Source organism: Macrobrachium rosenbergii, chromosome 14 (assembly GCF_040412425.1).
Source record: "Macrobrachium rosenbergii isolate ZJJX-2024 chromosome 14, ASM4041242v1, whole genome shotgun sequence".
Lineage (NCBI taxonomy): Eukaryota > Metazoa > Arthropoda > Malacostraca > Decapoda > Palaemonidae > Macrobrachium > Macrobrachium rosenbergii.
In genome coordinates this window covers 366,594-382,920 of record NC_089754.1, presented here as the reverse complement: position 1 = coordinate 382,920, position 16,327 = coordinate 366,594, and the positions used below count along the sequence as shown (strand labels likewise).

Genomic DNA, 16,327 nt, shown 5'->3' with positions numbered 1-16,327 from the left:
AAAGTCAAGGCCTCAAAGAAGACTGGGCACATCTGAAGACATCCCTATTTACATGCCTGAGAATGTGCGATCGCTCCCCAGGTCAGCCCTCGCCTACATCGACGCTTATGAGCTGCTCACCTGGGGATAGCTTCCACTCACGTTTGCGTGAACAGCCTTCCTACTCGTTCCTGTACAGGAAGAGTGTTGGACCAATAGTGGAATTCGAGAATACATCGTCTTCTTCTTCATCTTCATCGTGTGCTGTCATCTCTCCTTCTTCCAAAGCTACAAAGTGAAGGAAGAAGAGGGGTGCCTCTTTCGACCCTAGAAGTCCCTTAGGGCTTCTGATGGCCAACCTTCTTCCACAGAGAAGGCTATGGGATCTCTTGCTGGTGGTACTACCGGTACTGCAACTCTCGAATGTCTATCTGGCACAGGAGCACTGTTGCCTGGGGTTCCATGGACCCCCAGTGCAACAGTGCCAGTCCTGGCAATCCTTCTTGGTGTGGTAAGGGTTCCCAGTCTACAGACCTGGACCCTACCAAGCAGAAAGAGTGAGTTCAGAGTGTGCGGCTCTTACTCAACCCCTGCCCACTCCCGTACACTTCTGTACGGGAATGGTGCAACTGTCCTTGATTGGTGACGTTGGCCCACCGGTCCGCTCATCTAGGAAAGGCAAGAGGGGATTCCCCATTCAGTCTTCTTCTCCTGAAGAGACCTCTACTTCTAGGAAGACTGTAGCATTTCTTTGGGATGACCCCATCCACATTCGCCTGTCGGGGCTTCGGACTCTGCCAGGTATGGCAAGGGTGCTATGTATCTCTCACTGGTCCCCTCAATCTCCTCGGAGTTTGCCAGGAACCAGGGACAGGACAGAACCAGTGTTCGGAACCAGGAATGTTCATTATCCCATCTCTTCCTGACCACAGTAGCCTATGCTCCAGATTTGGTCCGTGAAGTGGACGGGGGTATGCTTGAGTGGCAGAGGGATTACCAGGGGACTCTGGCAGATGTTTGGAGATCGTCTGTTGGATATGGCAGTTTATGACTTTCAGAAGGAAACTGTGGCTTTCCCTGCTGGCCGTTTGTCATCCATCGGAACTTTGGGGACATGTGAAATAACCCCAAGTCTCGATGGCCTTGCCATGGTCGAGATTGCTGAAAGGGTTGTGAACCACACCTCTCAACATGCTCCTGCCACGGGTTAAACTGTAACCCTCTCGTCTGCTGCTACTGCCGCTCCCATATGTAGGGGTGATCAGCTGCCCCCATGCCATCTTGAAAAGATGTTGAGGAAGAGAAGTTGCAATCATCGTCTTCGTCTTCATCTGCTGCTGCTCCCTCACCATCTTCAGATGCTTGGTGGCCATATCACACACCTTGCTGAGGTATCGTGATTCGGGAGCTGAAGTGGATGGGTCTCCAAGATTTCCGAGGTTAGTCCTGTGCCTGCCTCGTACCGGGTTTCTTCAGACTTTCGGGTAGAGGAAGCTCCTGTGGATTGTTCTGGACGTGATTCGTGAGCTTCGAGTCACTCCGTGTACTCGGGTTTTGCCAAAACCTTGAGTTTCACAAACCAGTACTGGAGACTCCGCTCCTTAAACTTGTCGGGTTAAAAATGAAGACTTACTCCAGGGATTGACGAAATGCTAAATAAATTAATTAAGCATTTGCATCACAGCTTGACATCAGATTGGTTACAATTATGAGGGATGAGTATACAGTAATAATTTGTTCCTACTGGAATCCAAACCATCGCATTTTATGCTGGAGTAATCTTTCGTGTTAGTTGGAATCAGCTGTTGAAACTTGGTAACAATGTATAGCTCACTGGTGGCCTAAGACCCCTTGCTTACCTGCCATCCCTTGTAGAGGAGTGGTGCTGTCAGTGTACCTCACACAGTGAACTGTAGGTATTACTTGAGGTTCTTTGCAGTATCCCTTCGGCCCCTAGCTGCTATAACCCCTTCCATTCCTTTTACTGTTCCTCCATTCATATTCTCTCTTCCATCTTACTTTCCTCAACCCTCTCCTGACAGTTGTTTCATAGTGCCTCTTCAACTGCAAAAGGTTTTCCTCTTGTTACGCCTTTCAGACCACTTCATTCCTCTCGGTTTCCTTTTCAGCACTGAAGACCTCATCAGGGGTCCCAGCACTTGCTTGGCCTTTAGTCTGAATTCTATACTGTAGTCTGTTCCATTCCTTTGATTCACCTGTTCACCTGACGACGCTAAGCACTTTTTCTTCGGCCATCATTGAGAGACGATGTTTTGCTGTGCTCCTACTAACTGCTATATTGGAACTTGTGGTTACTGTATTTTATGAGTGTTAGTTCCTACACAAATACAAACCTTGGATCTTTTCTTACACAAATACAAACCTTCGATCTGTACGTAAGATTTTGCTTGTGATGTGAGCTGAAACAGCCGTTAACTTTCAGACAGGTTCGTTAGCCCCACCCACTCATCGGTCTGCACTCCACTTTCCTTTTGGCCGCTGTCGTGTGAAGACGTCTATGCACTTCTCTGCCGGACTGCTGTTCGGCTTGCTTTCTCTTGTTGTTTTTTGTGTACTGTATATGAAAGTGTGTATTTGTTTGCTTTGTATCTACAGTCGACCCCCTGTATTCTTGGGGGATGAGTACCGCAACCCACCATGAATAGGTAAAAAACGCAAATACTTGACACCCGTCTAAAAACACTCATAACTGCCTATTTTGATAGTTCTGACACCAAAAACCCCTCTTATAAACACTTATACCTGAGTATTTTAATAGCTTTATCACAAAAAATGCATTTAGCCACGAAAATGATATGAAAACTAAGTAATTATTGAATATTTCTCTGTGAAAAATACAATAGGTTGTTTCCACAAATAATGCATATGCATATACTGCCCAGAAAAATCCCGTGGTCTTTACTCACCTGCTGGGGTCCACTGTACAGCCCCCAGCAAGTCCGTAACTTGATGCTGGGGATCTTCTTACCTGTCCCCTCCACCCCTTGTTAGGGTTTCCTGGAATCTGGACAGGCAAAGAGTCTGTAGGTTTTCCAACAGGGTGAAGTTTGCTGGGAAAAAGAAGAGAGAGAAGAAAGTTTCCGGGACATCAGATCACGCTCCCATCCCAGCCCCCGCCATACTGTTGACTCCTAAGGGAGCAGTTTTTCACTCTGGGTTTTGGTCATCGTCAGGAAAGCCAGTGATGAATGTTGACTGGTTTAACTGCTCAAGTGGTAGATTCACTAGGATGTCCTCAGGAGGACTCTGGCAAGGAGATGCTAACCTGGTTAGAGGTGTTGTGGATGACCAAGGGGCTCTGGGAGTTATGACCCCTATCCTGTTGATGGTTTGATCTCTCACTTGAAGGCCCCAATGGCCTCAGTAAAGACTTTTACAGTTACTGGTGTCTGCAGAGGGCTTTTGCCCACAAATGGTCTTTCCTTGGTGTCATCCAAGGCCTGCTGCGGAAGAAGTTAAGAAGAGGAATGATCCAGGAAGAGCCAGTAAGTGAAGAAAAAGGCTTTCCCTGTAAGAAGTCCCACAGTTCTTCAGACCAGTCTTCTACGGAGAAGGCTATAGGGTCACTTTTGAACTGCAGCTCCTATTGCCACCGCATAGGAGCAACCACTGCCTGGGTTCCACGGACCCCTGGTGCACTGGTTGGGCAGTAAGGTTGCCAGCTGCTACCATTTGAGAGAGCATGCAGGCATGTTGTCACCCCCTTCCCATTCTCCTAAGGGAACAAGTTTGGAATGATGATCTTGGAAGACTGTAGCACATCTTCGTGATAGCCTCCATTCGCATTCGCGTGAACTGGACCACTCTCTCGACCTGCTTCCACCATGGGTTGACGACTGTTCTTGGGGCAGCCCCAGTTCCGGTAAGGATGCTAGGGATCTCTTACCTGTCCTCTCCACCCCTTTGGCTGGACAGGCCTACGGTTTTAGGACCCCTGAATCCCAGCCCGATAATGAACCCAGTCTCAAGTGGTAGAGAGTTGACCCAGGGGCTCTGGCAAGATCCTGGAGCTTGACCTGTAAGGACTTGAGGGCCCTATGCCTCAGAACTCGGACACTTGAGTTGCAGAGGAGTTTTTCTGGAGATTGTCCATTTGATACAGCAAACGAGTCCCTTGCCATTGAGGCCAGGTCTCGATGGGCTTGCCAAGGTTCTCTCTGTGTCTCTTGTGCAGGAGAACTCTCCTGGGTCTAGCTCATCGTGCAAGACACTTACTCAGTCTCTCACTCGCCAGAGGAGATACTGTAATAAAATCTCGCCGAGAGGCCTTGCTGACCAAAGAGGTGTCCGGGCCTGTCTGTGGTTCACTAGGCAGTGGCCAAGACCTCTGGGTCTCTGCATGACACTTGCAGCCTGCCTTTCTGGTCAGGCTGGCTCTTCCTCTTCAGGCCCAAGAAAGTCCCAGACTTCAAAGGGTTAACGCAAGAACACCCAGTCTTCTTCTGCCCTTGCTAGGAAGGGTGCGTAGCAGCTCTCCTTTCAGATCCCTGGCCGGCCTGGGGAAGGGGGCAAGGGTAAGAAGAAGGGGAAGGTCACTGGTATGGCATCCCTTTCCCACCTGCTGCCATTGATGAGGGTGTACTTGCCGAGCCATTGGGCAACATAGCAGTGATACAGAATGGAAACCTTCGAGTTCCCTCCACCCCTCACCAACGTTCCTGGCTGACTGACAGACCTTGCTCTATGGGAAGAGGTGAAGGCAATGCTGAAGAAGGCACTGTAGAAGTCAGGACAGATTGGTCTCTGGGGGTTTTACAGCCATCTTTTTCATGTAGGAGACGACAGATGTGGAGACTGGTCATAGACCTTCCTCCCCTGAACCGATTCGTTCACCAGACTCAATTCAAGATGGAAACGGTACGGTCAGTACTCGGTGTCATCATGGAGTTTGACTTCATGCTTTCTGTGGACTTTAGGATGGATATTTTCAAATACCTATACTCTAGTTGCTCCATTACAGAGACAGACTTCTCAAATTTTGTCTTGACCTGACAGTCCTGTTCGATTTCGAAAAGTCCCATCACACACCCAAGCAGAGCGTAAGTATCTAGGCAAGCTGAATCTAGAGTCTACCCTTCAGAGTCAAGTATCAGAGGGGCAACGCAGTTATTCCTGTCTTGGCAGGAACAACAGCTCGGCAGTGACGACAGACACTTCCACATAAATATTCCGAAGCTCAAGGTGGCATTTTAGCCTGATGAGTTTCAGGATCGAGTGATGGTACACTCCATGGTGTTGATGAACTACAGTACCCTCATCACCATGGTAGTAGCATACACCAACAAGCAGGGGGTGAGGAGTGGTTTCCCTTCAGCTCCACATGTTGGCGGTGCAGGTGCACGAGTGGCAGTAGCACACTCGCTAGAGCTGTCAGCCAGGTACATTTCCAGGAGCCAGGGGTCAGGTGATAGGGACATCCCCCCACACCCAGACATTGCGGAAGATTTCCAATCTTTGAGACCTCCCAACGATAGATCTCTTTGCAACCAGACGCAACAGAAGCTGCTGGATTCTGTCTTATCATATCTGAACCATGGACAGTTATAGAAGACATCTTCCAACACCCATGGGACAATGTTGCGGTCTACGCCCTTCCTCCATTTTGTCTGATTCATCGGGTGGTCAACAGGGTCAAGGTCACTCAGAATCACAGGATGACTCTGGTGGCTCCCAAGTAGCCACATGCCGAGTGGTATCCAGACCTGGTAGCTCTACTGTCCGGTTGAGCTATTCTGCGGCAGGTAGCAGACTTCCTCGTCCCTCCTCGCTGAGAGAGGCTTCTCTCTATCTCAGCTTGTTGAGATATAGGGGACAGTTGAACATCCCATATGTTCAGCTGCCCTCCCCAAATCCTCTTTAAGGGCGTCGATCTCCTTTTCTCATGAGAGATCTACATGCTGATGAGTATCTTTGAACAGTCTTGACCTCCCCTTAGAGTCGTTGGACAGGAATCTGACCCTCAAGACTGTGTACCTGCTTGTTCTCCTTCCTTTGCTTTACATGATCGGGAAAAAGAGGGCATGGACAAGAGAGTTGGTGAGCCACATGGCCTTCGATGCTATCACCAAGGAGTAGGATCTGTCATGCTTGAATTTGTCCCGAATTGTGAGCAAAGACTCAGAATCCTTGTGTCCCTGACACCAGATTCGAGTCCCTCTTGGTCCCCCCCAAAGGACCTGGTTGGTAGTGATCATTACGAAATACTACTGTGTTCAGTTAGTGCTGCAGTACTATCTTAAGAGGACTCAACATCTCAAACCTGAGTGTCGACAACTTCGTTAGTACTGGTCCGACCCATAAGAAAGAAGTGTTCAAGAACACGATTTCTTTCTGGCTTGAGACAATCAAGCAGATGTACTCGCCTGACCTTGAAACTCTGTAGAAAGGAGTATGTTCAGAGCAGACTTCACAAGGTTCAAGGAATTTCGGTCTGTCCCCCATCAAACGGGCGCATTCAGGAAGAACGTGTTGGTTCCACAGGTAAAGATATTTTAGGGCGGGAGTGTGGTCACAAAACCACATTCATGTCCCTCTACCTTCAGGACATTGCCCCTGGGTCCATGGAAAATTTTTCCTTGGGTCCTGTGGTGGGTGCTAAACAATTTGAGTAGCTCACCCAGCTCCCTTTACTAGAGGGATAAGCAAAATGCATCTCGCCTAAGGTGTTCTGTTGCAAGGAGAGAATTTTTAGTGAGTGACTGGCTTCCTCCCTTTCTTTTTTATACCCTTCCTGTCCCGTAGTTCAGAGGGACAGTTGAACAAAAAATTTTTCCCAAAGTTCCACCAATCACGTGCTAGATGAGCATGCAATGCAGGTGAGCTACATAAAGAAGTGAGTACTGCATCATAATCTTTAAGTCTGTAGATTAATAGATGCAAGTGCTGGTTCCACAGGTAATAAGGGCTCTCTCTAGCAAGGGAGAGGGGGCTGACAATAAAATGAAACCTGTTGGTTTTATTAGCCTTTATTGTCTCCAATACTGTGGATGTTCATCCGAGCCCTTTTGAATCAGTGACTCTATTCATACCCATTTTGCTCTTTAGTGTTTGAAATATTCATACCCATTTTGCTCTTTAGTGTTTGAAAGGCTGTTTCTTGTTCATCCTTCCATTCATAATTAATATCTTTTTGGTAAGTTCTGTTAAAGGTTTGGCTATAGTAGCAAAACCCTTTATAAAAGGTGTATAATAACCTACCATACCTAAGAACCTTCTTAATGCTTTCAAATAGTGGGAGCGTGGTAATCAATTATTGCCTTTATTTTGCCTGCTTGCAGGTGCAGTCCATCTTCACTAATTACATGACCCAAGTATTCTAAGGATTTCATCAGGAATTGACATTTATTTTTAGTCCTGCAATTCTTAATCTCTCTAGGACCATTTCTGATGTTCTGAGGTGACTTTCTAAGTCTTTGCTAAAAATGATTACATCATCTAAGTATACTGCAACATTCTCTATGTCCCCTAGAATTTGTGGCATGGATCTGACAAATGTTAATGGGGCTGATGTTATTCCAAATGGCATTACTTCAACCTGTAAATGTTCTTTATGTGTGCTGAGGGTTGTGAATGGTTTCGATTCTTCATCTAGAGGTACTTGCCAATATCCACTAAGCAAATCAAAGGATGAAAATATTTTGGCCCCTCCTAATTGAGCTAACATGTCTTGGATTACTGGCATCAACATTCTATCTGGAATCGTGTTGGAATTTAACTTTCTGTAATCTGTTACAGGTCTCCAACTACCATCTTTCTTTGGAATAAGTAACAATGGTGAATTATATGGAGATTTAGAAGGAATTACTACTCCATCTTCTTTCATTTCCTCTATCAGCTTGTCAACTATGGGTCTCTGGCTTATTGGGAATCTGTAATTAGGAATAAAATGGCTTAAGCGCCATCATCTGACAAAATTCTATGTTGCAGAACATTTGTTCTTCCTAGTATATCTCCTTCTATAGCTATTACATTTCTGTATTTTCCCTAACACCGAATTAACTTGTGTCTATTTTCTGGAAAATCCATTTTGTTTACTTCTGAACTTAATTGAGAATTTTGGCCAGTTATAGAAAAAAATGCCTTTTCTTCTACCGTTAGTAAAGGATTGTTAATGGGAATTCTATGCAAAACACAATACCTGTGTATAAGGTTAGTCCGTTGTCTGAATAGTTTTGTACATAAACTTCGAAATTATCACCATTTATATAGACAAGCGAGTTATCCATCCTGACAAAATCTGGTAATTCTTCATTTAATAATAGGGTAATCTTACCCCTTACATCTTCTTTTGGTCTCAAATATATCTTTGTTAAACATTTTGGATACAAAGTTACTGCTCTGTTAAGTATGAATTGTACTTTATTATCATCAGCTGTGCTAACACAACATATTTCTTCTCAACATATTTCTTCTTCTTTTGTGTCTGAAAAATAACAAAGTTCTGCATCTCCGGTGGTTTTTTCCATTACTTCTGTTGTACTGTTTATTTCTGATCTTTTTATTTTATCTAAGAGTAATACTGCATTTAGTATTTTTCTCTCATAATTCATTACTACATTGCTGCAGTCATAAGTACAGGCCCCTTGATTTTCGTGAGATTCAGTGTTTTGGTGATTACCATTATTCATATCTGAGTAATTATTGATATTGGAGTATGTATCATTTATATGTGTATTGTTGAGACGTGCACTTCTCAACAATTCTGCATTCTGGGATCGTGTGAATTCCTCTTTTCTATCTATTTTCATTTTATCTTTGCTTGCTATGGTTATTTACCTGTCTTTCTGGTATCGTTCATTTCGCTTGTCAAAACTGTCTCAGACAAATTGATCAGGTTTAGGTGAAACTTTTCTTCGTCAAGCGTAAAGCATAAGCTCTTTAGACTATCTTGTTTCAGGCTAATCTTGCCTTCACTACAATCTAATATCATTCCACATCTCCTCATTGATCTAAATGAAAATATTACTTGTGCGGGAAAAAATGTGTCTTCTAAAACTAGGAAGTTTTCAATAAATTTGTGATAATATATCAACTTCTAGGTTCACATTCCCAAGACTTTTAATCTGTTTCCTGATACTCCTTCTATTACTCTACTTTGACTCTCAATCTGAGTTTCTGCAATGCCTAAATATCTAGTTAAAGTTATTTTATCAGTTATATTTACAGTGCTACCTGAATCAATGAGTACTGTGCATGTCTTTCCATTTATTGGAATTTTTACCATAGGTAGATCCTTTCCATTTATTCTTTCCTCTTCCATGGAAAATATTACTTTGTTGTGTAAATAGGAAAATGCAGATGAACCTTCATTTCCCATTGTAACTTTTTCTTCTTTTTTCCGTTTCATCCCCTTGAAGTGGTTCACTTTCTTTACTCTGTAGAGGGTTAATTGTCACTGGTCGGATGCTTTATTTATTTTCGGGCGACGGTTACGTATCTCTACAGTTTCTGTATTGGTTTCCTTATTATTGAACCAACAGTACTTGGTCAAAATGCCCGATCTTTTTGCAAGCTGCACAGATTTTTGGCTCTCTGCATTCATTAGTGGAATGATTTGTACACCCACAGTTTTCACATGTTATTTTTGGTCTAGCCCCTTGAGCTGTATAAATCTCTGGTTTTGAATTATTCATGTTGGGATATTGACTAGTATGATATCTCGTAGGTGGACCGTGGAAGTGTCCATTCCTCGATGCATTCTGTCTTCCTTCTGGTTTGGATCCCACCTTTTCAGGTATTTGTTGATGGATTTATACTTAATGCCAACAAAATTTTTGCTCAAGCTCACTTATATTTGAAGGAGTGGGTTAGCAATAGCGAGTCTATACAAACTATTGCTGCTGCTTATCATATTGAAGCCAAACAAAAACCAATTTATAAAGTATTGGGATTAAATTGGGATAAAATTAAAGACGTCTTAACTATCAATCCAACTCATATTAATAAAACAAGTCAAACAAAGAGAGAAATTCTCAGTACCATTGCCCAAATATACGATCCATTGGGATTGCTTCTCCCTGTTACTATGAAAGCGAGGATATTTTTACAGAAATTGTGGAAGGAACATCTGGATTGGGACGAACAACTCATGAACCCGCTACAAGAGGAATGGACTGAATTACGCAAGGACTTAGAGAAGTGTCTTGAAATATCTTTTCCTAGGAGTGCTAGCCTGGGAACTGTTGATAACTTGCACATATTCTGTGATGCTAGCAAAACTTCATATGGTTGTGTGGCCTATAGAGCAAATGGTGAAAACCTAATATACTATGGCAGTAGAGGATGCCCATTAAGGAATTAATAATTCCGAAATTGGAATTAATGGCATTGTTGCTAGGAGCAAGAATAGCCAATTTATTATTGACTCCTTTGATGAAAAGGAGTTTAAATAATTATATGTCTGGTCAGACAGTAAGTCAGTTCTTAGCTGGATTGTATCCAGTAATGTTCTTGTCAGGCTTAGAGAAACAGAGTAATTGAGATTAACTTCTTGATTCTCAAATAACTTATCTTATTTAATTTCATCTGAAAATCCAGTGATTGGTTGATTAATGGAATGAGAGGGCTGAAGTGTTAGCAAAAACTCCTGTTGGTGGAGGGACCCCCTTGGTTAAAAAATCACACTCTGCCAATCGATAGGTCATGGGTGGGGAGTACACATATGCAGGGTGAACAGGACATTGTAGTCAACGTTGTAGGGGACATAGATGAAACACGTCTGCTGGATTGGGAAAGATTCAGCAGAGCTGACAAAGTCTTTAAGACCATAGCTTGGATAATGCGCTTTATAAAGAATTGCAAACTATCAACCAATGACAGAAAAACTGGTGGTTTGACTCTGGAAGAGTTACAAGAAGCAAAGGTTAAAACAATTGTTCTCGTGCAGAGAGAGTACTTTCCAGAAGAGTATAAAGCCCTGAAGAGGGAGGTAACAAACCAAAAATTGACATTAATTCGCCAGTTGAATTTGTTTTTGGATAATAATGTAAGATGTGAGGCAGGTTGGAACACGCAACACTGCCTGAAGAAGTCAAATTTCCTACCCACGCCAAAGGGTTGTGCTCTGGAGTAAGTTAATAATAAGACGACATCATGTGATGCAAGCACACATGTAAGGAACGCCATTGTAGCTAGTGTAAGACAGGAGTTCTGGATTCCACAGCTGCGAATAACTGGTCAAGAGCGCATACATCACGTGATCTGTAAGAAAGTTCAAGGAAAACCATATAGAACTAATATAATACCCCCATTGCCGGAATTCGCGGTACAATCGGAAACAACTTTGTTACGGGAGTAGATTACACCGGGCGCAGGGATAAGAAGGGAAGCAAATTCGAAAAGGTGTATGTCGTACCATTCACATGCCCGATCACCAGGGGTATACATCTGGAAGTAGTCAGGAAATCAGTCCGCTGACTCATTCCTCATGGCTCGGAAGTTTTAGCAGCCGTAGCGCTTCCTTCATCACGTTACACAATGCTACACTACTTGCAGCAGCATCTGAATATCTGGAAACAATGGTACAGCCCCTTTTCAAAAAACATCTGGAGAACATCGAGGTAAGTGGAAATTTATACCAGCAAGAGCACTTTGTTTCTGGTGCAATCTAGAGAGACTGATTGGACTATTGGAAGAATCTGTATGAAGAAGGTGGTCGTAATGCAGCCTTCTCTCAGTTATGAGGAATTATCCTGCATTTTGGTGGAATTGGAATCTATCATAAATGACAGGCCACTAAGCTACACATCGGGACCTTGATCAGAAGGAGATTTTAACACCTAATCATCTGATCTTGGGTAGAAATTAAGATCCTTTCCTGGGCGAAACAATTAATTGGGAGGACGTATCTGAAGATCCATTGTATAGTAAAACTGAAATTGTCGAAAAGAGATTCCTTTACATATCCAAATTGTGCGATCAATTATGGAAAAGATGGGAACATGAATATTTGGTTTCTTTAAGAGAAACTCATCGAATTATCCAACATAATTTTGGCCCAAAATAGAGATGTCGTCCTTGTACATGATGAAGGGCCAAGAAACAAATGGAAGCTGGGTCAGGTGATTCAGGTGTGCATGGGGTCTGACAATGTAGTGTTAGAGTAGCTACCCCTCAAAACCTCCCATGGCTGGGGATCATGCGCCCTATTGTGAAATTGTATCCGTTAGAGTTGTGGCAAGAAGTTGAGACTCCTGATCCTACCAAAATTCCTGAAGTGAGTACACGACCATCCAGAAGGGCTGCTCGGGTGGCTGCAGAAACTAGAAAGGATTTGATTCAAAAGGGACTGTTGTAAATAGTGTATTATAATTTTTCGTGGTGGGGAATATGTCGTTACTTACAATAACGACATGGAAAATCAATTGTTATTGAATATGTTTATGTTGTATATGGAAAGTGTTCTTTTATATCGCGTGGTGTCAAGTGGAGATGTGCAGGTTTGTGTACAAATGAATGTTTAATTTATATTTTGTTGTAATAAGCTGTACAAAGCACAAAGAATATTGTCTTGCGAATAGTTTGTATAATTGGTTAACAATGCTGGCGTAAATTGTTTGATAGTTTTTACCGTTCGTGGTTGTTTTGGTGGCTTAGTTCGCCTTTGTTGTTGACTCTTATGGTGAGCGGACGAGGCCAAGTCGTGGGTAAGGGTGAGAGAGCGAACGAATTATTTTCATAGTGAGAGGTGGACACGCGGACCACAGTTAGTTCGTTCCTCAACTTTGTAATGTGTGGTTGGGTAGCCGGAGGATTTAGTGAACAGAATTTCGCTTCAATTGGATTAAACATGTCGTTCCTTCCCAGCGTTTAATGAAGTAGATGGATGAATCAGCCGAAGTTTGGATAAGTATCATATATTTGATTTGCCTCGATCGATACGCCGCTTGGGATATGCATATTCACGCTGATTCCAGGACTGAGTAAATTGAATATATATATTAGTGGTATCGTGGTTTAACAAGTGCCTATCAAGTAATCCAAACCCGCAATTGTTATTAATAACATCAACATAAATTAGTAAGTAATAATTTATGAGTAAACATAATATAATATGGTATGTCCTTTTTATGGAAATTCCTATAACACAACGCAAAGTGCATCCTTTACAGAGAAAGGGTCATGAATTCTCTAAACGGTCTGTAATTTATACTCTTTCGTAATTGACTGAAGTCATTATGTGCTGTCGCCGCTTGACCCTAATGAGTAGCAATAGTATGGTCAGCACTCAGTGTCATCATGGAGTTTGACTTCATGCTTTCTGTGGACTTTAGGATGGATATTTTCAAATACCTATACTCCAGTTGCTCCATTACAGAGACAGACTTCTCAAATTTTGTCTTGACCTGACAGTCCTGTTCGATTTTGAAAAGTCCCATCTCACACCCAAGCAGAGCGTAAGTATCTAGGCATGCTGAATCTAGAGTCTACCCTTCAGAGTCGAGTATCAGAGGGGCAACGCAGTTATTCCTTTCTTGACAGGAACAACAGCTCGGCAGTGACGACAGACACTTCCACATAAATATTCCGAAGCTCAAGGTGGCATTTTAGCCTGATGAGTTTCAGGATCGAGTGATGGGACACTCCATGGTGTTGATGAACTACAGTACCTCGTCACCATGGTAGTAGCATATACCAACAAGCAGGGGGTGAGTGGTTTCCTTCAGCTCCACATGTTGGCGGTGCAGGTGCACGAGTGGCAGTAGCACACTCGCTAGAGCTGTCAGCCAGGCGCATTTCCAGGAACCTGAACGCAGTGGCAGACAAGCTCAGTCACTGGGGTCAGGTGATAGAGACATAGCCCTACACCCAGACATTGCGGAAAATTTCCAATCTTTGAGACCTCCCAACGATAAATCGCTTTGCAACCAGACGCAACAGAAGCTGCTGGGTTCTGTCTTATCATTTCTGAACCATGGACAGTTATAGAAGACATCTTCCAACACCCATGGGACAATGTTGCGGTCTACGCCCTTCCTCCATTTTGTCTGATTCATCGGGTGGTCAACAGGGTCAAGGTCACTCAGAATCACAGGATGACTCTGGTGGCTCCCAAGTAGCCACATGCTGAGTGGTATCCAGATCTGGTAGCTCTACTGTCCGGTAGAGCTATTCTGCAGCAGGTAGCAGACTTCCTTGTCCTTCGTCGCTGAGAGAGGCTTCTCTCTATCTCAGCTTGTCAAGATATAGGAGATAGTTGAACATCCCATGTGTTCAGCTGCCCTCCCCAAGTCCTCTTTAAGGGCGTCGATCTCCTTTTCTCATGAGAGATCTACATGCTGATGAGTAGCTTTGAACAGTCTTGACTTCCCTTACGAGAGTCGTTGGACAGGAATCTGACCCTCAAGACTGTGTTCCTGCTTGTTCTCCTTCCTTTGCTTTACATGACCGGGAAAAGAGGGCATGGACAAGAGAGTTGGCGAGCCACATGGCCTTCGATGCTATCACTCAAGGAGTAGGGATCTGTCATGCTTGAATTTGTCCCGGAATTCGTAGCAAAGACTCAGAATCTTTGCGTCCCTGACACCAGATTGAGTCCCTCTCAGTCCCCTCCCTAAAGGACCTGGTTGGTAGTGATCATTACGAGATACTACTGTGTCCAGTTAGAGTGCTGCGGGTACTATCTTAAGAGGACTCAACATCTCAAACCTGAGTGTCAGCAACTTCATTAGTACTGGTCGGACTAAAAAGAAGTGTTCAAGAACACGATTTCTCTCTGGCTCGTGAGACAATCAAAAGCGGATGTACTCTCTACGCCTGACGAAATGGAAAGGAGTATGTTCAGAGCAGACCTCACAAGTTTAGGGACATCTGTTTGTCCCTTGCATTCAGGAAGAACCTGTTGGTTCTACAGGTAATAAGGGCGGGAGTGTGGTCACAAAAAACCACATTCATGTCCCTCTACCTTCAGGACATTGCCCCTGGGTCCATGGAACATTTTTCCTTGGGTCCTTTGGTGGGTGCTAAACAATTTGAGTAGCTCACCCAGCTCCCCTAGAGGGATAGGCAGCATCTCGCCTAAGGTGTTCTGTTGCAAGGAGAGAATTTGAGTGAGTGACTGGCTTCCTCCCTTTCTTTTTTTATACCCTTCCTGTCCCGTAGTTCGGAGGGACAGTTGGCGAACCGTCACGTGCTAGATGGGCATGCAATGCAGGTGAGCTACATAACTAAGTACCGCACCCTATCTATAATCTTTAAGTCTGTAGATTAATAGATGCAAGTCCTTCCCTCCCTCTAGCAAGGGAGAGAGGGGCTGACAATAAACCAAAACCTATTGGCTTTATTAGCCTTTTATTGTCTCCAATACTATGGGTTCATCCGGCCCTTTTGAATAGGTGACGCTGTACATACCCATTAATTCAAAAGGCCCAGAAGTGTGGCAGTTTAACATCACATATGCTCAATAGGTCAGAGGCACAAGACTCCTTCCTCTGCTCTGCTTGACCTAGAGGGCGGCCCAAGTGGGTCGAACTACCAGTAAGTTGAGAGATTTACTCAGAATCCTCCCACCAAGAAGTAAGTCTCCATAAGTAAAGACCGAAGGTTTGTATTCGTGTAGGAACGAACTACAAATTTTTTAAGTAATTTGAATTTTCCCTAACATACAAACCTGAAGGTCTTTGCGTAAATGGCCCACCTCAAGCCACCCCTCATTCTGGTACCTGGGCCGAAAGGTAAAGTGAATCCATAATGATGGGGGTGGGCGCGACTCCCACCCTACCGTCAATACTTAACCACCTTGTTTAAAGTTAAACAGCAATTTTCCCAACTCACGCTGCAATTATATCCATGTGTAAAGACCTTCAGGTTTATATGTTAGGGAAAAATACAAATTACAGTTTTCCTGCCCTTGCAGCATTAAAAACCAAAAGACTTTTTACTCTATTCATATTATTTATGTATGTATACATTCATGTAGATTTTGGTGGGCTGGAGTTAAGTGTGGATACTGCCAGGTCGCAAACAGTGCATAAGCAGGTACAGTAATCGGGAAAATACTGTAATATGAAATTTTCATAGGTGTACAAAGCAAAACCTTATATCATATATCTCCCATCTCAACCAGCCCTCTTTGCTCATCAGGTCAAAAGAAGAAGTGCTTGGTGATGCATGTGAGGGAGGAGAATTCCCTTACCTACTCTTCCTAACCACCAGTTAACCCATTTCCAACTTGCACTGAAAGATACTCTTTCATAAAAAGCTCTGGTTTGTATGACTCTAAAAAAATTGTTATATTTGAGGAAATGTAGCAGCACCTACCTTCCAAGACTGTCATCAGCGTTGCTGGTCTTAACAGCTACTCATGTATCGTATCTGCAGTAACAGTCAG

The 16,327-nt window shown here is 43.7% G+C and overlaps 1 protein-coding gene across 1 annotated transcript in view; it reads left to right on the top strand.

Moving 5' to 3' along the window:
- LOC136845683 (zinc finger protein 420-like) overlaps positions 1-16,327 on the top strand; it is a 97,886-nt gene that overhangs the window by 61,440 nt on the left and 20,119 nt on the right. The window contains exon 3 of the mRNA XM_067115829.1: positions 6,459-6,465. Coding sequence (XP_066971930.1) covers positions 6,459-6,465 — 7 coding nt within the window. The remainder of the gene's footprint in view (positions 1-6,458; positions 6,466-16,327) is intronic.